Here is a 21,872-nt window from a genome sequence, read left to right as displayed (position 1 = left end):
CATTAGGGATTAGCTGAAACCATCATGGAATGGTATTATCCCTCTATTGCCTCCAATTTTCCTGAAATATTATTTGTACTGAATTCTAATACAAATTTCTCACAACGTGCCTCAGATTTAATAAATCTGACAAACAGATCATGCATTTTGTCCCCCATCTCTTTCAGTGGACTTTAGTTTGAAGGTGTCTCGTTTGAGCCAATACTGCGAAGAGGAATAGTTGCAGGCACCCAAAACTATTTTAATGTATGCAAGGGCATGAAATAACTGTTTTTAGACAGATACTATGTGACCTGCCCTTTGATTAGGTCCTGAACTTCCAGAGTCCGAAAACCCAGGTAAACTTATAAATACATCTGAATCCAAGATGCAAAAAAACAAGCTCTCTTTAAGTATCTTCACGTTTTTCACATCGTGCAGTGTTTTTAATATTTGTTGTCTATCCTTCCCGCCTCGACGGGTTGTTATTTGGGTTCATAATTGCTTGGCAGGGGGGGTGAAACACTTGTACAAAATATCGAGAGTTACACTGCCTCTGTTTTGTCAATGAAAAAGTTACAGGAGAAAGAATTGCCCAATTAAAAAAGATGCCAAGCAGCATTTCAGGAACGGATGCTGAATTATTGAACCAAGAAGTGTCAGCAGAAAGTGGCATGATGGTCCGCACTGAATATGTAGAGCCATCACTATTTCTGACAATAACATACATTTCTTTGCTGGTGTAATTAACATTGCAGTATATTCTCTCTGCAGCCAATTACCCCACGACTTCACGCTGTAAGTGAGCAGAGGGGGAGAAAAATCTGTCAGAGGTGACAAAAGCCACCTAATGGAAAAATCCGTAGCTCCGACAACAGGCCTGCTCTATCAGTGAAAATCAATATGCCTTTCGCCAAAGAGATCTCAGCTGGACTGTGTTATCCAGGTGGGCCATAGATCAAACTCGCCAGCCAGTTACACAAAGGAGATACAGCTTAGTTCCATTACAGCTCCAGTGTGCCGGAGCACCTACTGATTAAAAAAGTCACATATTGTAAATTTCACAAAGCTTTATTTCAAACAGAAGACATCATAGAAATGCAAAAAAAAAAAGTCTTTATTCAGACACAAAAGAGAGCTGGCAGGCATTCGATCAAAGAAAAACATAGCAAAAAAAAAGGAAAAATACAGCCCAAAAAGTTTAGATATGTGAGAAAAAATATGCACTTTTCTTTTTCTCAGCACGCCAGGTGCATTCAATCAGCATCAAACAAAGCTAGATATTGAATAATAGAGAAGTATATCTTTAAAACTCCGAGCAGTTCATCTCTCCATGGACATTATTGTGAAATTATTAGAAGCTGAACGTGATGAATTCAAGAGTCGCTGCTTTCATCGTCATCATAGTATCTGTTCCTCTTGATCTGCTCCTCCACTGTCAGAGCGTCGTCGTCTTCCTCTGCCCACAGAGAACACGTGCCGTCCCTGCCTGTGCTGTGGCTCATTTCCATCTCATTCTTCCCCCCCGTGCTTCCTCTTGCTTCCATCCCGAAGTCCAAAAGGTCATCCAGCGCTGACACCGGCGGCACGGTCGTCGCCGCGGCAGACTGACCGAAGATGTCGGATTTCAAATCAGACAGCAGGCCGGCGCTGCTGCTGGTGCTCAGGCCGGCGAAGATGTCCTCGAGGAAGCTTGACGTGCTGATCTTCGGCTCGGTGGCCTCGTTTCTGAAGGCGGGCGCTCCCTCGGCTGTCTCCGGGAAGAAACTTGTGTCCGGGTCGAAGGAATCTGTGGCTTCAGCGCATTTGGCACTCGTTGGCAAAAAGGCGTCATCCCTTTGTGCGAGTTGCAGCACTTCACTTGGCATCCATTTGGATTCTTCGCAGAGATCGGCGTGGAAGAAATCTGTCGCCGCTGCTGTACCCGTCAAACAGAGTGACTGATGCTTCTCTTCATCATCCTCCCTGAGCCCTTCAAACAGGATTTCACGGTCAAGCAGTGTCTGGCTATTACTGTTATTATTGTTGGCGTTAGCATTCAGCGCCTGTCTTGCCGTTGACTCCTCATCTATTAGCGTGACCTCTACCGCCTCCCCATTGCTCATGCCATCATTATTTCCTTCATCCATCTCCTCCTGGCTTGCCTTCTCATCTGCTGCACTTTCTATCCTCCCATCATATCCATTTACTTTCACTTCCTCAACCCTTTCTTGCACACCTTCCGCTGCGTCCGTTTCTTGGCCTTGTTCTTTCTCGTCCACATCAGAGTGCACTTCAGTTTCCATTTCAGCACCCACTTGTGCCTCACAGCTGCTGTTTGACTCTCCGGTTTCTTGAGTGTGAGAAACATTCGTCAATCCCTCAGCAGCCTGAGCTTCAGACTCTGTTGGAGCCTCTTCAGGCCTTTTCTCATTCTCCGTTAAATTGTAACCCTCCTGCTCCTTGGCATCTTCCCGGGGTCCATTTTGCACTCCAGCCGCTGGGATATTAGTCTCTTTTAATGAGGGCTGTTGATTTAGGTGTTCATTTTCCTGAGCTGAGAGCTCCCTAGGGGGCCATGATGGCTTAACCAACTTCAGCTCCTCCTCTACAGCAAAGGATTTCTTCAGAGAGTCTGGTTGAGGAGGCCAAACAACAGCAATCTTACTCGTTGGCTTTTTGTTTTCATTGTTTATTTTATCATCAGCTGTCACTGTTGAGCTCTGAGCAGCGGAAAATCTGGAATCCATGGCTTTCTTCTCAGGTGATGGTGATTTGACTCTTGTTTTTTCAGGAGAACTCTCCTGGTTCTTATTACTCCAAAGTTCTTTGTGTGGTTTCTGTCCAAATCCCTCATCATAATTTCCTTTGGACTTGAACAGTTGCTTGTAGTGTGGCTTGCAGTACATTCGTCCATGGAGAGAGGCGTAGTTGCCGAGGCTGTTTGAAAAAAAAAAGAAAAGGAGAATAAAGAGGTTAAAGGAGTGCAAAGGGAAATATTGAAGGTTGCTGTTGCTCATTGATATTCAGTCACCTTAGTTTGCCTCTGCAGTGTTCACAGCGAAAGCAGCTTTTATGGAAGTTTTGATTGTCTGCTATCAGCGACTCCATGGGGTACACCCTCTTCCGACACACCCTGCACAGTTCGGACTCTGGAACTCGAATTCTCTGCAAAAAAAAAGAAGAAGACACAGTAAGCGTTTTGTTTCCGACACCAAAAACACCAAAAAATCACGATGCAATGTTGTACAAGTCATGTTAAAAATGATCAGAGTTTAGTTTGCACAGGTCCAATGAATCATCCAGTTGTTCACTCTGCTGAAAAAAAAAAAGGTGGATTGAGCTGCTTGTTTCCCCTCAGAGATCGTCTGTTATCTGTGAAGCGTCGTCAGAAAAGCACGCGTAGTCAAGAAAGTCTGTTTGAAAGGTTACCATGAATGAATCTGCAGAACCTCATGGTGCCTACAAACTGAGAAAGGGTTCCTGCCCTTTGCAGTAATCTTGAAAGAGAAAAAAAAAAAGCCAAGCTTAAATATGCAAAGAAAAAACTTGCTTTTACTTTTTCATAAGCTTAAATTATTTAATTTTCTAAATAATTACTGACTACTGACTAATTATAACTTTGGCTAAATCTGTAATTTGTATCAAACGACACGGCTCTTTTCAGGGAACTTTCTCTGAAAAAACCAAAACGGATTATAAAAGCAAAATGCTTACATAAGAACAGAAACACTTGAAGTGAACTATGAGGGATGACATCACATCCTGCACTTAACTGTGTAAATTTATCTTCAGTGAGGGGCAAAAAAAAGGGGCAACATAAACACCACAATAAAGTGTTCTAAAATGAGCTCGTCATTGGAGGATTTGAAGTAAACTAATGGAGTACTTTGGAAATGTTCGAATAAGCTGTATTCTTTTTTTCATTGCTGGAGACTTTTGCGAGTAGTTCTTCTGCTGTGAAAAATGCCTCACACACCGAGGCGAGAGGAGTATTTGTTCAATATGTTAGCATCATTGCCGGCTTCGCACATCAGAGGCATGAAAAAACAGGACAAAGTGTAACCTGTGATTATTGAAACGTGTGAAACTGACAAACTGCTCCACGCTTAAATGTAAGTGTTACAGAGAGAGGAAAAACACATCAAAGCAAACAAGTGACCTGAATGTTAATACTCCACACAGAGCATGTTAAACACACCGTCACGCCTGTTTAGTATCCTCATGCTGCACAGCAGGGTTTACCCGTCACGACAGTCTCCTGCTGGTGCCTTGTGATCTGCGAGGTCCTCTGCTCTGTGACACTGAAACCGAGGTTCTGGAACACTCCTTGACTCTCGGCCCACGACTGCTGGAAGCTTCGCAGCAGCTCCTCGGTTGAGGCACCGGTCGGCACGGTAACAGTCGGAAGTGCGCCTCGCACCACGTCGGCATATGACGGAGGGCTGCCGCGGGTCAGCGAGCTCCCAGAATGCATCTCGCTCCTCGTCTCTCTTGTCATGTTCCCAAAGTCGTCGATGCTGCAGAATTGCTCGGTGACCGCCGTCGTCTCAGAGTGTCCAACGGGCTCGGAGGATGCGGTTTCAGATTCTCTTCTTTCTATTTGTTCTCGCAGCTCTCTGGCAGCTTGAGAACTGTGTTCTCCTGTCTCAAACACGTCCTTAATGGCTTTAACATTTAAAGTCGGGATCTCTTCTGTTCTTTGGTGATGCGTTTCAGCCTCTGCGTCTTCGTTGTCACTTTCAAGTCTCTCAGCAATAACAATGGGCTCTTTTCTTGGGTACACTTTCGGTTGTGGGGATTCAAACCTGTTAACAAGTTTGGACATGTCAACTCTTGGTAGATCCTCCTTTAAAAGGTCGATATTGACAGTCTCGGTTCCCTCCTCTGCATCAGCGGTCAAACGTTCAGGGATATCGATGGGATCCTTCCGAAAGTACGCCCTGTTCATCTCAGCCTTCTGCGCCTCCTCAAAGAAAGACTTCTTGTCTCTGACGGTCATCATGGAGTCACCCATTTCTGTGACCTCCACCAATCCCTGCTCATGTCTTCCTTCAGGAGTCTCCCGATCACTAAAGGGGGATGGCTGCTCTCTTTCAACAGTGAAGAACTCTGTGACTGGCATTGGCGGTGGAGGGGTCATGCTGTGGGAAAGTTTTGAGGTGGTATCTCGCAGCTTCACGAGTTTCTCCGAGCGGCTCAGGGTGGGGGACGGGGTGGCCCGGCTGAAGGTGGACGTTGGGGTAAATAACTTGCGAGGAGGAGGTGGAGGCGTCCCGACTGATTTGTAGGGTGGCGGAGAAGGGGTTACTCTCAGCGGGGAATCTACTCGTCTTGATTCGATGCTGATAAAAGAGGGCGATGGAGAGGACATTCTCTGATCTGCGACCTCACTCAAGTCCTGTTGCAATTTGCTTTCTTGAAGTGTCTTCTTTTTTTTCTCCACCACAACTTTCTTCTCAGTTTTGGACGAGCCGATGCTAATCTTCGATATCTTCGTAGTTGCTCCACTAATGACGCTCTTCTCTGGTTTCGGAGGCACCGTTGGTGGCGGTGGTGGTGGCGGTGGCGCGGGTGCAGCTGCTTCTTCTTTCTGCTTTTCCTGCTTTTCCACGGCTGTCAAATTGACTTCCAAAAATGTGAGCTTTGCTTGAACAATATTCCTCACGTAAACCATCATCTCTTTCAACTTTTTCTTACTCTGCTGTTTGGCAATTAGAGCCAAATTCTTTTTCTCCTCCGAGCCCGTCATCCAGTCAGGGAGTTCATTTATAATGGTCCCGACAGCGTTGGAGTCTATTTTGCTTGGCGTGCCCTCAAGCTCTTTTATTTGAGCGAGCAGCTTCTGCATTATATTACATTTCTCTGAATCTGTCATCGCTTCTGAATTTGACTCTTTTAGGCCCATTTTTCCTGTCCCTTTCACTGATACTTCCCTCGACTCACCTTTGGACTTTACCGCCTTTATCTGCACTTTATTTGTTTCTGCTGCTTGTACCTTCATTTGCTGCTTTTGTATTTGTACAACCTCTTGCTTTTGAAGGCTCTGCTGTACCACATTCTCCTTCACGAAAACCTCCTCGTGTCTTTGAGTGCGCTCCGCCTTCACGCTCTGCTGGCTGTGGGAGACAGATACATGGCCTTGTCCTTGATGGGTTGCTGCAGATGTTATCTTTGCCACCTTAGGTATTAAAACAGTAACTGATGGTGACAGCTTTACTTCAGTCTCATTCTTTTGCACCTGTTTCCCTGTTTTCATTGCAACCTCCACATCCTTTAAAGGCAGCGTCATCTGGCTTTTTTTCTCCTGTGCTGTCATCTCAGTTTTGATCTCTGACGTCACCTGTGTGCTTTCTTTCACTTTGCTTTCACTTCGCCCCGACACGTTGCTTTTCTCCTGCTGTAAATGCACGTCACTTTTCATTACCTCCTTGCGTCCGACATTGTCAGACTTCTCCTCCTTCTTCTCGGGTGGCATCTTAAACGTTTTCACCTTGAAACTTGGAGCCACTTTTGGAATTTTAGTGGGCATAGAGGGACTCATTTTTCCCTCCTGTGTCAGAGGCACATTAATATTCTTTACATCTTCAGCTTTCAATGTGACCGCAGCCTGGCTTTGAAGATTTACACTTTCCTGAACAGCCATCTGTGTGGTTGTGATAGACTTGGTGCTGGATTTCTTCATAACCTGCTGCTGCTCCGTGACCGACGACGAAGTGACCATATTGGAGCACGACTTGACGTCAATATTTGGGGCCTCTTGATGAGCCTTAGACACGGAAAAAGTCTGACTCTTGGGTGGTGTTTGACTCTTTTTAAACACATCCGCTGAGGCAAGATTTCTTTCTGAGGAGATTTCACTTGCAACATGTTTCATATCAAGGGAAACATTTGAAGATCCAGAGGCAGATTTCTTATTTATTCCTGAAATGGAAGGCTTGCTCAAAGGGATCTGGGATGGTGTTTTCTTGGCAGGAGAGTCTTGTACCATTATCACTTCTTTGGATGCAGTCTTCGTCTCTTCGCTTTTTACTTCTTTCACCTCTGTGGTGACTTTTTTATCAGTTTTCTGGACTTCTGGAAGCTCAACGCTGGCAGCAGAGGAAGGTCGGGTAGAAGTAGGAGTTGTGACTTTACTCCTTTCTATTTCATCTTTCTCCTCCCTTTGTAGACGAAAGCGCTCTTCTGCAAGCATGAGAGGGGTTTTAAATTTGCGTGCATAAGGTCTCGACTTTGGCGCTGGGGTGGGTTCTGGTGTCGGAGGCAGTTTCATCGGAGGGATGAACACTTTTTTAGGTGGTTGTGGGCTTTCCTTTTGCGTTGGCTTCACAGCTGGGATGCTAGGTATTTTTGTTCTTGACATTGTTGTTGATTCAGACTGAATCTGCTTGCTTGTTTCCATCTGTTCTGATGTTTCCCTTTTTACTTCCTGAACTTTTGCTTCTTCTTTATGCCCCACTGATACTGTTGTTTCTTGACTGGCAGGTAGCTGAGCTGGCGCTGGAGGAGGTGGAGGAGTTGGCTCCTTTTTCTGCCATTTAGGTTTGACTTTTATCGGCTGCTTTGGCGCCTCGGGTTGCTTGGGAATCTTGAATAAAGGCTTACCGATGGGTTTTACCAGCTTCGTAAGGGGAGGCTGAGGCATGGCGTTTAGCTCTTGTTGCGAGGGAGGCGGAGGGAGGAAATCGTGTCCGCTCGCAGAGGTTAGAGTTGGCGGCGGTGGAGGAGGAGGAAAGAACTCTGGCTCAGATTTTATGCTTTCCATCGGAGGCGGTGGAGGTGGAGGTGGAAGGTCGCTGTCCTGCCTCATGATGTTAGGCCTGCATGTTGGATATGCTGGACTCTCCAGCACAGGCGATGGTGGTGGAGGGAGGGAGAGCTCTGACTCTGAGGGTGGAGGTGGTGAGGAAGGGGGAGGAGGGAAGTGAATCTCAGGCTTTGCCTTTTTGATCGCGCCTTTCCCTTTGAAATCAAGGCTACGTTGATCACTCTTCAAATTCTTTACATGAGGCTTTTGCGCGAGCGCCTTGTTCTCTGTGTGCTTCAGAGACGTCAACGTTTGCTCCGATACTGTCACATTTTGCTTCTGAATGACAGTTTTCTCCATCACTGCTGTCTGCACCTGTTTGACTGTCTTTGTTTCACATGTTTGCTTGTTGGAAATATTTGCCTGTGATGTGTTTTGCACCTCTTTCATCACGTTCACGTCAGCAGATTTAGTCTCTGTTTGAGCATTAGTAGCCATTTGTTTATTCTTTATCATAACAGGCTTAGGAGCTTGTATTTTCTGAGGGGGCAGGGCTTTCTGCTTCTGTTCTTTCATGCTCTTCTGCTGAGAGGCCCCAGATGTATTATCTGTTTTGGCTACAGTAGAAGAGTGGTCCTCTTGGGTTATTACCTGTGTTTTCACTGATTTGCTTTCGTGGTGCCTCTGTGCATGCTTCTGTGACTCACTGCTCCTGGAGAGGTTTTTCACAGCGGGGGCAGGATTGACTGCTGCACTCTCACTCTTAGCCTCATGCTGACATTCAAGCTCTGCCTGCTTTACAGTTGATGGATTTTTCACGGGCACTTTTGCTTTCTTTGAAGGGTACATGCGTTTAGTATTCGAATATTGTTTACGCTGCATGAGACACTTTATCGTCCCTTGAACGTCCCCTTTCAGGACCTCCTCTTTTTCAACTTGTGTCGACTCCTGTCCTTCATAGAGACTCAGTATGGATGTTTTCACGTCTCCTTCGATGCTTCCCCTGCGCTGCAATTTCGGAGAAGTCGTCGGCTCAAGCAAGAGCTGGATGGTTGCCTTAATGTCCCCCTGTTCGCTGACCTGATGCTGGTATATCTTCTTCTCGTTTGTCGCCTCATGCAAACTTTGCATGGCAGTATGGATGTCTCCTTTGATGATCTCCTCTTTGTCGACTTCTTTCACAGCTTGCTTCGCCTCCTCCAGGGACTTCAGTGTCCCTTTGATATCACCTGGTACTAAATCTTCAACAGTCACTTCTGTATTGGTAGTTGCAGATTTTTCAAGAGATTCAAGAGCACCTCTTATGTCTCCCCGTACAATTTCTGGCTTTTCCATTTCTTTGGCTTGATTCTGGGCCTCCTGTAGAGACCTCAAAGTGGTGGGTATGTCTCCTTTAACCACCTCCTCTTTCTCGATTACAACCTTCTGATTCATGGCTTGGGTCAGTGAATCAAGAGCTGCATTGAGGTCACCTTTGACAATGTCCTTTTTCTCAAGGTTTCTGTAGGTGGCAGTCGGCTCCGTCATAAAGACTTCCACAGTATGATGCACATCACCAGGAACGATATCATCCTCAGCCACTGTGCGACCAATCTGCTGCTTCTTCCGCAGCATTATTTTGGTCTCTTCAATGTCACCGCCGATGATACGCTCCTTCTCCACCCTTTCCTGGGTGTCATCCGGTCCATATTGGAGCTGCTTCAGGTAATCAAGGGCTCCAGACTCGATGCATGTGGAATAAAAGCTGACGTTGCCCCTCTCTGCTTCTTTGATAGTTATTTTTTTAGACTCTTCTTCCCCAGAGTTCGAGAGAAGACGATGAAGGGTCTTGCTGACGTTACCCTGAATTATATCTTCTTTTTCCAAACTAGCCCTCTCTCCTTTATTCAACAGGGAGTAGATAGTCATTCTGACGTCACCTTTCTCATCCTCTTGAATAAGAATGCCACGCTTCGATGAGCCCTCATTCTTGAGCAGATTGTTTATGGCCTCTTGAATATCACCATGGATAATTTGCTCTTTGTCTACATTAATTCCCTTCTCCTGGTTGAATAGCTGCTTCACTATTGTGTTGATATTTCCCCGCTCCTCCTCATCAATAGTTATTCCTCTTTCAGTGGTCTCTCTGCGGTTTAGAAGGTTCATCATTATGTTGCTCAGATCCCCTCGGATGATTTCTTCTTTTTGGATCTCTGGAGCCTCCTGATTCATGAGTTGGAATTTCGCCATGCGGACATCGCCAATCTCATCTGCTTCTATTAGAATACCTTGCGAGTCCACCATTTTCCGGGAATAAAGCTCCTCCAGTGTCTCTTTAATGCTTTTTCCTATTATTTCTTTCATTTCTGTTCTGCTCTCATTGAATTCATGGAATGGAGTTGATTCAAATAGCCATGTTGTTGACTTCACATCGGCCTGTGGGATTGCTTCCTTTGTGACGACGCACTCTGTGCCATCCATCTCTTTGATACTGTCGAGGGGCTGCTTCTCAAAGAGCCACACGGACTGTTTGACATCCCCTTTCATCACTTCCTCTTTTGTCACTCTCTCCATGTTGTCATACTCAGCGCCTTCGCCGTGGATCTCATCAATTGTGCGCGTTTCAAACATCCACGTGGCCGATCGTACGTCGCCCTTTTGGATTTCACTCACGCTCACTGTTCTGATGTACTTCTGAGACATTTGATCAGTCTCAAACCACTGCTTGTTTGTTTTCACATCGCCACCCTGGATATCTGCGACTGTTTTTGACCTCACTTTTATTTCCTCAGTTATTTCATCAATAGGTTGCGTTTCAAACCTCCACCTTGCGGAGTTAACGTCTCCTTTATTGATCCCCTCCTCAGTCACAGATTTAATAACATAGACCTCCTCTGAATCTCTAATTGAATCCAGGGGCTTTGTCTCGAACAGCCATCGAGCCCCCACCACATCTCCACTTACTATTTCTTCTTTAGTCACAGTAGTTACTTCATGGTAATGGCCTTCTTTGTCACGGATGGCGTACAGTGGTTGAGTCTCAAACATCATAGTGTAGTTTTTCACATCCCCCCTCTCTATCTGATCCCTAAAGATGCTAGTAAGCTTCGAAATGTCAGTCTCAGTGGACTCTTCTTTAATTTTATCCAGAGAGTAGGTCTCAAAAATGAAGCGACCCTTGTCAACGTTGCCCCCCTGAACATCACTCACAGTGCGTATCTCCCTAGCCTCGTCACGGATCTCATCAATTGGCTGATTCTCAAACATCCAAGTACAGTTGACCACGTTTCCCTTCTGGATGTCCTCCGTCTGCTGGGTCTTCAACCTCTGCATCGTTTCCTCAGAGGTGGAGCTCATGATGTCCAAGGAACGATTCTCAAAGATGTACTTCATCCTGGAAACATCGCCGGATTGGACATCGATTTCCGTAACCCTCCTGAAAGAACTGCTGTCCTCGCCTGTGAGATTTTCAAGGTTCTCCGTTTCAAACAGGAAGCGGGCCAGTCGCACGTCTTTTCCTTGGATGTCCTCTTGCTTCACAGTGCATGTTTTCAGGATGGTCTCAGACTCGGACTCTGTATGATCACGTATGTTGTCGAGGGTTTGGGTTTCAAAGAGCCAAGTGCACGTTTTGACGTCACCTTTTTGCACTTCCTCAACGTTGGCCTCTGTCTTTTCCACCTTTTCATACAGAACATCCATTGGTTGGGTCTCAAATAACCACTTACAGGTCTTAACATCGCCTTTTTCTATTTCAATATCTTCCTTGGTTTTATGTTCTTCATCTTCAACATTACTGAATGCTTTAATAGCATCAAGCTGCTGAGTTTCAAACAACCACTTGGCTGTTTTGACATCCCCGGACTCGATCTCCTGTTTGGATATACCTTTAATGATCTGAAACCGATTGATGCTTTCGTCAAACTCGTCAATAGGACGCGTTTCAAACATCCATCTGCAACTGCGCACGTCTCCCTTGACAATCTCCTCGCGCCTCACGGTCTTCACCTCATGGTAATGACCCGAGCTGTCTTGCATGGCGTACATCGGAGAGGACTCAAAAAGAACTCTGTTACATTTGACTGATCCACTTGTGACACCTTCAACTTGTATTTTTTGTGTTCCTTCGCACTTGCTCAAATCCATACTTTCAAACCTTTCTTTATAGTTTGTCACATCTCCTTTGTCGAGAGCTTCAACATTCACAGTTTTTGTAATTTCCTTCTTTTCTTCCCTTATATTCTCGAGTGGCTGGCTTTCAAAGACCCACTTTTGATGCCTCACGTCACCCTTCTCCTCTTCGGATGCAACTGTTTTCTTAAGTTTTCCCACCTCCAGCAGTTCCTTCAGATTTTCTATTGGTACTGTTTCAAACAAATGTTTCGCCGTTTGAACATCCCCTCCTACAATCTCCTCTGAAGGTAACAGTCTTGCGTTGGTGTTGTCCTTCAAAGTGTCCATTGGCTGAGTCTCAAATACAAGACAATGCCGTCTCACATCAGCGCCAATTACTTCTTCCTTTTGCTTCCTGGAACTCTCCCATTCCTCGTCCTTAATGGAGTCAAGAGTCTTTGTCTCAAACAGCCACCTACCTTTATTGACACCGCATTGAACGTTGTCCTCCATGGAAATTCCACAAATGAGCTTCACCTTTGCAGGATCTTTGTTGATAATGTCCAGAGGTTGAGTTTCAAACATCCAGCGTGATGTCTTGACGTCTCCTTTTTCTGTCTCCTCCCTGCGGATGGTAGTGATCTCCAGCATTTCTCCTGAATCCCCCCTGATCACACACATGGGCTGCGTCTCAAACATGCGAGTTGTTGTCTTCACGTCCCCTTTAATCTCTTCCAGCTCGGACTTCAGGTTCAAAAAGTGGCTTTCTTCAATGGTTTCTGTTTTACCCAGGGAGTCCAAATGCTGGGTCTCAAAGAGATATCTGGCTGTTTTCACATCACCGCCTGTGATGTCTTTGGAGACCACGACCTCCATCTCCTGCTCGTCTTCTTGGTAAATCTTATTCAGATAGTCGAGTGGCTGTGTCTCAAAAAGCCAAGTAGCGGTGCGAACATCTCCTCTCGCCAGATCTGTTGATTTTTCTGACTGCTCGGTGGAATCAGTTGTCTCAGTACCAAGCGCATCCATTGGTTGAGTCTCAAACATCCAAGCTGTGTATCTGACATCTTTTCCAGCAATGATTTCCTGTTGGGCGATATTCCTCTCCTCATTCTCATCAGGAGTTTCATCTTTTATGGTATCCAGTGGCTTGTTCTCGAACATCCAGCGCATGGACTGTACCTCACCTTTAAGAATCTCATCCCACTCCACAGACTCTCTGTCAGGGCTTGAACCCCGACTTGAGTCGTTGCCTTCATTTTCAAACATATAGCAAGCCTGCTGAACATCTCCAACCATTTCCACTTCTTCCAAATCCTTCTTTTCAGCTTCAGTGAGATGACTCAGGAAGTCTGCTTCTATGTTCTTGCGGACTTCAGGGTGAATGTGCTTGTAAAGGCGCTTTAGTTCAGCCATGCTCTTCTGTTTGAAATACTGCTCCCTATTGACACTGTGCTTTTGCTGGAAGGTCTGCTCCTGATGCTGGGAGGGCATTTCCTGCAACAGGTTTGCTGGTGGGGGAGGGAAATTGTCTGTTATCGCATAAGCTGCTGAGGAGGCAGCAGCTGTCTTTATGGTGGAGGAGCTGTCATAGTAAGTCGTGGCGGAAATTTTAGAGGACTGATTTACTGGTGCCCATTGAAATTGGTTGATATCCACATCAACCTGTAGATTGTTAAGTGTTGCGGTTGAGGAAAGAAGGAAAGTGACAGTTAAGATAAAGTAAGAAAGCTTAGATAATAGTTCATACCATTTAATCAACGATTCAAAAGGTTCCTGCTACAGAAATAGTACTTTTAGCACTTTCCGCCCTGAACATTTTAAATCAATGTAGTACCTGCAGCATCCACAAGACCTTTCTACATATAAACACCAACTCTATTCATTTCACGGGGCTTAAGTTTTGGGTGGAAACATAGACAATGATAGGCTGGGGGAACCTTGAAATCCCTTGGGAATTCATTCATAAAAAGTCCTGGGTATTTCAGTTTGAAACACAGCTTTAGATGTAAATGCACAAATCCCAGGTCTGTCAAACTGAGACAGTCTCAGTTTGACAGACGTCTCTAATTACTTATTTGAAAGTTCACTGAACATCACTTTAACAGAAGACAGTAATTTGAATCCGAGCTTTAATGTAGTTTTGTTTTTGTTTTTTTTCCACCGCTCTGGAGAAAAAAAAAACTTTACAAGTTTGACTGAAATGACATGAGGTCTTTCCTCCATGCCAATTTATTTCCCATAAACTCATGGCATACGCAACTTCCCTTTGATGGTTTCTTGATGTGGCGTCATCTTCATACTGATATGACTATCATCTGTTTAGGTAAACAGACAGCATCATTACCTTAATTTCCTTGGCTGGTGCAGCCTCCTCAATAGTTTTCTCGTACTGCTGCTTCAAAGCCTGAGTGGAAACCTTTGGTAGGTCCTCTCCTCCGACGAGCATAACTGAATTAGACACAAGAAGAAGGCTGCCTCATTAAGTCATTCGCAGTGAGGAAGCTCAGGGGGATTGGAAAGAGAAATAAATCATTTCATTAAAAAACCTGAGTAGTTTTCATTTTCTGAAACCATGCAGCAGTGATTGTCCAATTTCCACTTTCTAATATTTTACCTTCCTGACTCTGCCCTGATTAGATTTGCTGCTATGCACTGAATAGAAAATCATCTGCGGGCCTTTTCATAGCTCATCCTTTATTCAGCAGCGGTGGGAACAATCATTAATATACAGGACACAAGCAGTGCTGTGATAAAAAATGTGCAAATTACAATAAAAAAGGCATGAGCAGAATAACCTGTTTCATTGTAATGGCTCCCGTAACCTGCCGCCACATTGTTCTGGTGCACTCGTTCATCTTGGATCACCTGTATAAAGATGGTGGGAAATCATTAGAGAACTGGAGCTGCACAAGCGGCATGACATGCGGCTGGAAAGCGAAAAGAGGTTCTGATGCAACAAAAGAAAGAGTCAGTTGAGTTGTGAGTTCAACAGGTAGTACCTCTTGTTGATTGTGAAAGATGCTCGTGGAGGGGACGACCTCTCTGACACTGCTTCTCACTGTTACCTCCGAGGAGCTTGACACCTCCTGTCAAACACAGACAAATGAGAATGAGGGCCCCCCCCCCATCACCGAGGGGTGCAGACAAACGGCTGCACAAACAAAGAGACACAGACATGACACAGCTTTACCCCTGTGAGTTTGAGCTGTAAGACACGGCGGGAGAGGAAGTCATTTTGATGTCAGAAAACTTAATAAAAGCCCTTGGTGGCGGGCAACAAATGTTTTTTTTATGACTACACTGCTTCCGAGGGAACTACGGAGTTTAATTCCACTAAAGGAGAAACTCAGTGTTGGAGGAGAAGAGCGATAGATTACAAAAACTGTACAAAACCGAATCAGCCGTTTTCCTCCAGTGAGATTCATGCAATTTGAAAGGAGATGAAAGAGAAATATAATATTTGAGCTTGTATCCTCTGCTGCTAACATAAAAGATACATGGAGGGAAGGGGTGCGCTGTACTCTGGAAACCACTTATGTCAGAATAATTACATCTTTCCAGATGTATGACCGGGTTTTAAGACAGAGCTTGGTTATTACACCTGTGAAGAGTGTAGAGAGTGGTTTCCTATTGTAGTACAGACGCAATAACTGGATCTAAGAGACACTTTCCCCCCCCATCACAAACCTCTATGTAAAATGAATTAAGACCCTCGTGCGCTCGATGAATCCACTCTGCTTCCCGCCTGAACAAGCAGATGGGGAGCGTGCATGGAGAGGATGAATGTGACCTCACGGCTCGGAGACCGGGCCTCGGTCTCCGGTTGCTTACATGCTCTTGCGATTCCCTCGCCCCCCGGATGACAACGAAGCACAGGGAAGCAAAGTTCAAGTCGCATTCTTTGATTCGACCTACAAGAACTCATCGGAGTGGCGGTAATAGCGGCGGAGCTGTCCAGTAACGAGCTGCAGCACGGCGTAAATCTGTGGCTTCTCATTTAACGCAGAGCTGAAAGAAGAGGACGACTGAATCCCTTTGTCTGAGTAGGAAGAGGAGTCTCTTTTATACAGTACGGCATCCTCATTATCCATCATTATTATTATTATGAAAATTTCTCAGAAATAAATCTCCCTTAAGAAAGGTGTTTGACATATTGGAAAATATTTAAATATTATCTCATTTACTAGTTTAAATTTAGGTGAGACACTAGTCAGTAGTTTGTGCTGTTTTCTGATTGGTTCAGAAGTTATCAGGTGACACCTGATGAACGTGCTCAGTGTTATCGATTCACCCGCTCAGCAGGTCTTCAGAGCATGATCACGTTCTCACCTGGACGGATCGCTGCTCAAAATGAAACTGGGTGACACTGGACTGAGAAGACGATGAGAACTCCTGGTTCTCGAACTGTTTCTTCACGCTGGCCAGACCACCGGGCAGCGAGCACGCCTCCGACTCCTCCATCATCTATCAGCAAACAGAAAAAAAGAAAAAAAAAACACTTGTGTATAGATTACACACACTCACAAAATGTAAACGTGAAGTTCTTACAAGATTCAAGGAACTGGATTTGACCTTGGTGAACGTGTCTCTGTTTTTATTGATTATCAATACACTTTATATTCACTTGTGCTAATATGCAAGTTGCTATAAGGGTGTAAATGCTAAGGCTTTGAGAAGTATCTGAAGATTTTCTTTGAAACACAGTATGAAAGATTTGGAATTTGAATAAAATGACAATGAAGATAAGATTGTGTCTTTACAAATCCTGAAGATTGACTATTTAATTCTGGCATAGCTGCAAGAAATCATCAAAGTCAAAAGTGAAAAGGGAAGAAAAAAAACAACCAACAGAGATACGCTTTCTTTCTAAAAGGAAAAAAAATCTGAATCAAAGCAACCGAGTCACTTTTGGAGTTTATATCTGGCAGAAATTTCCCAAATAGCAAGGATGGCAGACACCCAATTTAAGTTGATTCACTTTTTCCACATCTATTCTGCAGCAGAGAGAAAGAGAGAGGGAGAGAGAGAGAGAGAGAGAGAGAGAGAGAGAGAGAGAGACATCAATAGACATTTGAGGATTTTAGATGAGTCCGTTTAATGGAACAAAAAAGCTCTTTCAATACTTTTTTTTTTATTGAGCTACGGAAGGAATTATGCTTTAAGACTGACAAAATACAAAACGGCCTGGTTTCTTTGCAGAGAGCGGGGAGGAGAAGAAAGGGGGGGTGGCTTTTTTTCTCATTAGTATGAAGAATGCACTCCTCACCCAATGCATTGTGGGCAAGAAACACACAGACTATTTGATAAAGTAAATTCCTATTCCGATAACATAACATAATTGTCAATTATGTTCCGTATAAAACATTTATATGGACGCTTGTGCTTATAGACACATAGCCTTGGAAACTGCAGCTTGTATTTCCAAGCTGGCTGCCATGTGTGTGTGCGTGTTAGATATGTGTGTGGGAGTGTATGTTGAACCCGCACACCTGCTGTAACCTTCTCTTTTTTTCATGCAAATTAGGCGTACAATGTAATTTGCATGATATTGTGGAGGAAGTGGAGGGCAGAGACATTTCCTGGCATGACACCGTGTTATCAATATTTTACTACCTGAGGGTACAACAGCTCCACGGATACGACAAGGAAACAACGATCTCTGGATTAGAATGTCAAAGACTCAACATGTGGGGTCCTCTTCCTGTCGGTCTTGCCCGCTTGATTGCACAAAGTCTCTTACGTACAGCTGTTTGATTGAAGGTAGAAGAGGTGACTTTCAGAGTAGAAGTCCAGCAGATGTCGCACCACTCTCTCAAACCACTTTGATTTACAGAGCACTAACATTTCACCGCCACGGCAAGAGAGAACTTGAAAAAGTCAGGAGAGGGATACTGTCTTAAAAAAAAAAAAAAAAAAAAAGTGTGTGACATGATAGCTTGTGAAGAAAATCATCTGGGGCTCCCCCTACTGACTGGCTGCAGTGTCAGTGATAAGCTCCGCCTCCTCCATATTAACAAACGGAGCAGCAGATGACTTCAAACTTTCCTCTTTAATATGACAGAACAAGCGATCAAAGTAGCATTTTATAATGTCCAAAACACATCTGCTGTTGCGCGTTTGAGGTCGTCGGGGGGAGTGGAAGACAAACCGGACTGAACGGTGTCCATCATCCGCTCTGCTATCTTTAACACCTTGTCACTGCCGTGTGAACATGCGGACAACAGCTGCAAAGGTATTGAGGAAAAACAAGATTCCTGCGATGATTCCCTCTGGCGTCTCGCCTCCCCTCTGTCTTGTGCCCCCCCCCCCACACTTCTCTTACGCACCCACACAGTCAGCTGTCCAAAGCCACCACACAAGGCTTCAGGGGGAATGAACCGAAGTGTGAGAGGATCATTAAGTGAGTCCTCTTGAAGCTGACGGTTATGCTAATGCATTGCTGTGAGCAGGCTTCTGGTGAAATGCTGATTCAATTGTTGCACTTCTCGTGACTTGATGTCTGAATTGTGTGTTAAAGCTGTTCATAAAAAGTTGAGGAGCTGTTGAGTGTGGGAAGAAAAGACCTCTGCGTCATGTTGACGTCACCTCTCATCTGATCTCAGCTGGCTGTAAAGCTCTGCAGAAAGTGGCTTGTTGCCACGCAGACCTGCAGCCAGCTTCCAGGTAACACACTTCCTGACAATCACACCTTCAGATGGGAACAAGACGTAATGCTGCACAGAGCACAAAAGCAGTCAGCTATCACTTTTGACGATTACTTTTCAACTCAAACACTGATCTCTGATTCAGCTTCCGTGTTTCATTGTTTACATTCAGTCTGCATCCATGAGGCCGGCAGAGCGTGCTCTGAGGAGTGAAGTGAAACTATGCAAACAGGTAGGAGGGAATCAGGGCAGCATCTGCTCGTCCTCAGAGTCTGTGATTAGAGCTGCATCCGTAGCAACCATCTGCTTTTCTTAATGACCGAAACAGTGATGCACTGACGGATATAGCAGACCGTCGCTGTGCGTGATTGGCCAATCAGAATCAAATAGAAAAAGAAGATTCATTACAATATTTATGATTCTTTACAGATAGGCTATCATCCGACCACGGGGCAACAAAGATACATGTAGAAGCCTTGTCCTGACACGATTAGCCTGACCCCTTTGATTTCAGTCGTTTCCCCGACACCTCAGCCAGCTCCTCATTTCATAAGATTTCAAATCAAGACACATGCTTTTTGAAGTCGCTGTAAAACAGATACACACTCTTATAAGAGATATTTCCGTTGCATAATGTTCTGTTGTCCTGCTCCTGTATTTGGAGCTGTTTTTTAGATACTGAATCGACTCCTCTAACGGCCTTGGATGACTCGCTGCGCACACTCGCTGAATTATTGGGTTTATAAAGTGCAAGCAGGCTCTTCAAAGCCGCTGAAGCTTTTTGGTCCTTGGTGATGACTAATGACTTGAGGATATTCAGAAATGTTTTTTTGTGTTTTATCAAAGGAGTTGTAATGTGTGAAGGCCGCCAGTGAGCTGCCTGTGTGGGCTCATCTGCAGAGGTTTTGATTTTTTTTTGCTCTGCAGAAGCTAACATGGTTATTGGTGGTTGTTTTTTTTTAAATGTCACGCTTTGTGACAAAAAGTGTGAGCAGCTACCCCCCTGCCTATCCCGGTGGATACACTTGTCTGTTTGGACTGAGCAAAGTCAACAATGGCACGCTATCGCTCCAGCTTTGACACAAACAAACTTCAGGTATGCTCAGCCTTTTTTAGACTATGTATGTAGGTCATCTGATTCAATCACACTGGGGGAAATACGACTGATTCACGCTCTAGTGCTGTATTTCCCTTATCACAATGAATAACATACACAGCATGTTGGATGTCACAACTTGTCGTGGACCCCCAACGTAGATACACAGCTTTTACTTGTGTGAGAAACAGCACGGCATACCCTAAATCCAAATCAGTGAATGACCAAGGATTTGCAAATTGACTCCTGAGAACACCAGGGACACATTAGGGGCAAATATGTGACGTGCACGCTTCATATTTTAGAAAAATAAAATAAAAAGTAGTTTTAAAGATCAGGCCTTTTGCTTGATTTGGTTTTATTTTGAATTAATGTTGACTTTTTATTTACACATTGAACATAAACTAATGTCTCCTTGTAATTACAACAACCACTAGAGGTCTTCACTGAAAAGTAGTGGCAAATACATGATACATGCGAATCATCCACACTCAGGGTTTTGTTTTGTTTTTTTGACTCAGAGAAATCTGAGTGATCCTAAAGTTCACTTCTTCAGTTAATGAATGGAGTAACTTTAGCACTGAGCGTGTTTTGCTAACTTTATGTTCAGAAGCAGAACAGCAGCACAATGTGCCAGGACCGCAACACGATTCCACTGGACGTCTATTTCCCCTGGAGAGGTTTCTGTCTAGTGCTGAGCTGGAGGACGCTTTGACAAATAATGCTGCCAGCCGAGCAGGGCCCTGTCTGTGGCACCCATCCCCGAGGTCCCTGTCCAACAAATCAGCCTACAAGCAGGACAGTGTTCAGTGTCAGCAGATTTAGATTTTAGAGAATAAAACAAGAGAAACGTGGTCATAAAAACTAAAATCGTCGTATGATTAGTTAGCTGTTATTGGAAAGGAGCACCTGCTGTCTCTCTCACCACCCACATATGCTGCCTGCTGTCTCTCTTTACATCCACGTGGAAGTATCGTCTTACCGCAGCAGCCGAGGAGCCGCTGGTTTCCTTCTTGGACACGGCCGCCTGATACATCGCCAGCCGATCTTTCACTGACACCGGCTCGGCCTCCGGGTCCTCGGGACGTCCTGACCTGGATCTGCCTGCGCCGCCTGCAGCTGCATAAACACAAACACAAAATGAATTCACCTTTGTGAGCTTGTGGAAAAGTCTGAAGCCCAAGAATGATTGGATGAAACTCTTTTTGTTCAATATTAACGCATTGTAGTTGCCTATGAAAATGAGGAATAAAACATTGCCAGGTGGCCTTTGAATCCTGAAATATGAAAGCTTCTCCCTTCTCCTCATTTTTTCAGATTAACGTTGACAAATACATCCACATAGTTCCTGATACGGTCGATATTTTTATCCAGAAGTGGCCCGAGGCAAAGAATCCGGAACAAATGTTGACACGAAAAACTGCAGCGAGATACTCATCAATCAGGAGTCACTACTTTATGAAGCCTCATATCGCCCGACACATCCCTGTGGACAGCCAATTAAGAGACGACTACTGATTTTACGTCTGACTTCTCCGCGCTACAAAGCATCATTAGGCAACAGAGAAGGCTGCATTAGAGCCCGGCTCACTCCCACACTGGACCTTTTAGCTCCTGGCATGTTCGCTCTCCTTCTCCAGGCAACAGCACCGTGGGATGAAAGAAGACCCTAAATAGAAATTATTCGCTCTCATTATGTGCTCACTCTGTAACCTCCTGATTTTTTTTTTTTTTTTTTTTTTGAAAATTCCTCCTCCTTGTTGTGTTTTTTTTTTACCCTGTGAGTGTCCATATTTTCTGCACATGTATGTTTACTTGTGAAACTTTGAGTGCAAAGTAGAGGTCAGGATGAGTTTATTTGAAAAGTTGAAAGCAGCTGCTTCTTAAATGCATAGAGATGTTTCTATAGTAGGATGGAGATTAGTTGCAGATTTAGTGCTTCATGATATACCGGTCAAGCTTATATGAATAGCAGGCTCTGTTAAAGCTTCTCTCAGCCTACTCAAAGTAACTATAGGACGACAAACAAACCTTCCACGTCCTTCTGGTTCCTTAAAGGGATACTTCACCCATTTACATGAAGCTGTGTATCATTAGAAACATGGTAGTAGTGTTGAATGGTCGTGAATCCAACCCTCATTTTGCCCTGAGACGAGAAAAATGTGTTTTTCTTTGCTTGAAAGTTTTCTTCATGTGATGCAAAAAGAATCATATTGCATTCCACCATTCCAGTGCTACCATTCAACACTACTACCATGTTTCTAATGATACAAAGCTTCATGTAAATGGGTGAAATATGCCTTTAAAGCTACTCCGAGGAAGTCTCAGTTTC

At 44.6% G+C, this 21,872-nt stretch overlaps 1 protein-coding gene across 2 annotated transcripts in view; it reads right to left on the bottom strand.

Annotated features, from left to right (window-relative positions):
* Positions 1-2,758: 2,758 nt before the first annotated feature.
* The window catches only part of xirp2a (xin actin binding repeat containing 2a), a 50,989-nt gene continuing 31,875 nt past the window's right edge, over positions 2,759-21,872 (bottom strand). For both annotated transcript variants that reach the window (XM_079336180.1, XM_079336181.1), the window contains 8 exons: positions 20,523-20,659; positions 16,130-16,264; positions 14,800-14,886; positions 14,596-14,665; positions 14,145-14,248; positions 4,204-13,462; positions 2,993-3,126; positions 2,759-2,898 (listed from right to left, as the gene is read on the bottom strand). In XM_079336180.1, coding sequence (XP_079192306.1) covers positions 3,032-3,126; positions 4,204-13,462; positions 14,145-14,248; positions 14,596-14,665; positions 14,800-14,886; positions 16,130-16,264; positions 20,523-20,659 — 9,887 coding nt within the window. In that variant the 3' untranslated portion in view covers positions 2,759-2,898; positions 2,993-3,031. The remainder of the gene's footprint in view (positions 2,899-2,992; positions 3,127-4,203; positions 13,463-14,144; positions 14,249-14,595; positions 14,666-14,799; positions 14,887-16,129; positions 16,265-20,522; positions 20,660-21,872) is intronic.

Source organism: Symphodus melops (genome assembly GCF_947650265.1).
Source record: "Symphodus melops genome assembly, chromosome: 23".
Classification (NCBI taxonomy): Eukaryota; Metazoa; Chordata; class Actinopteri; order Labriformes; family Labridae; genus Symphodus; species Symphodus melops.
This window is presented reverse-complemented; position numbering and strand designations above follow the sequence as displayed.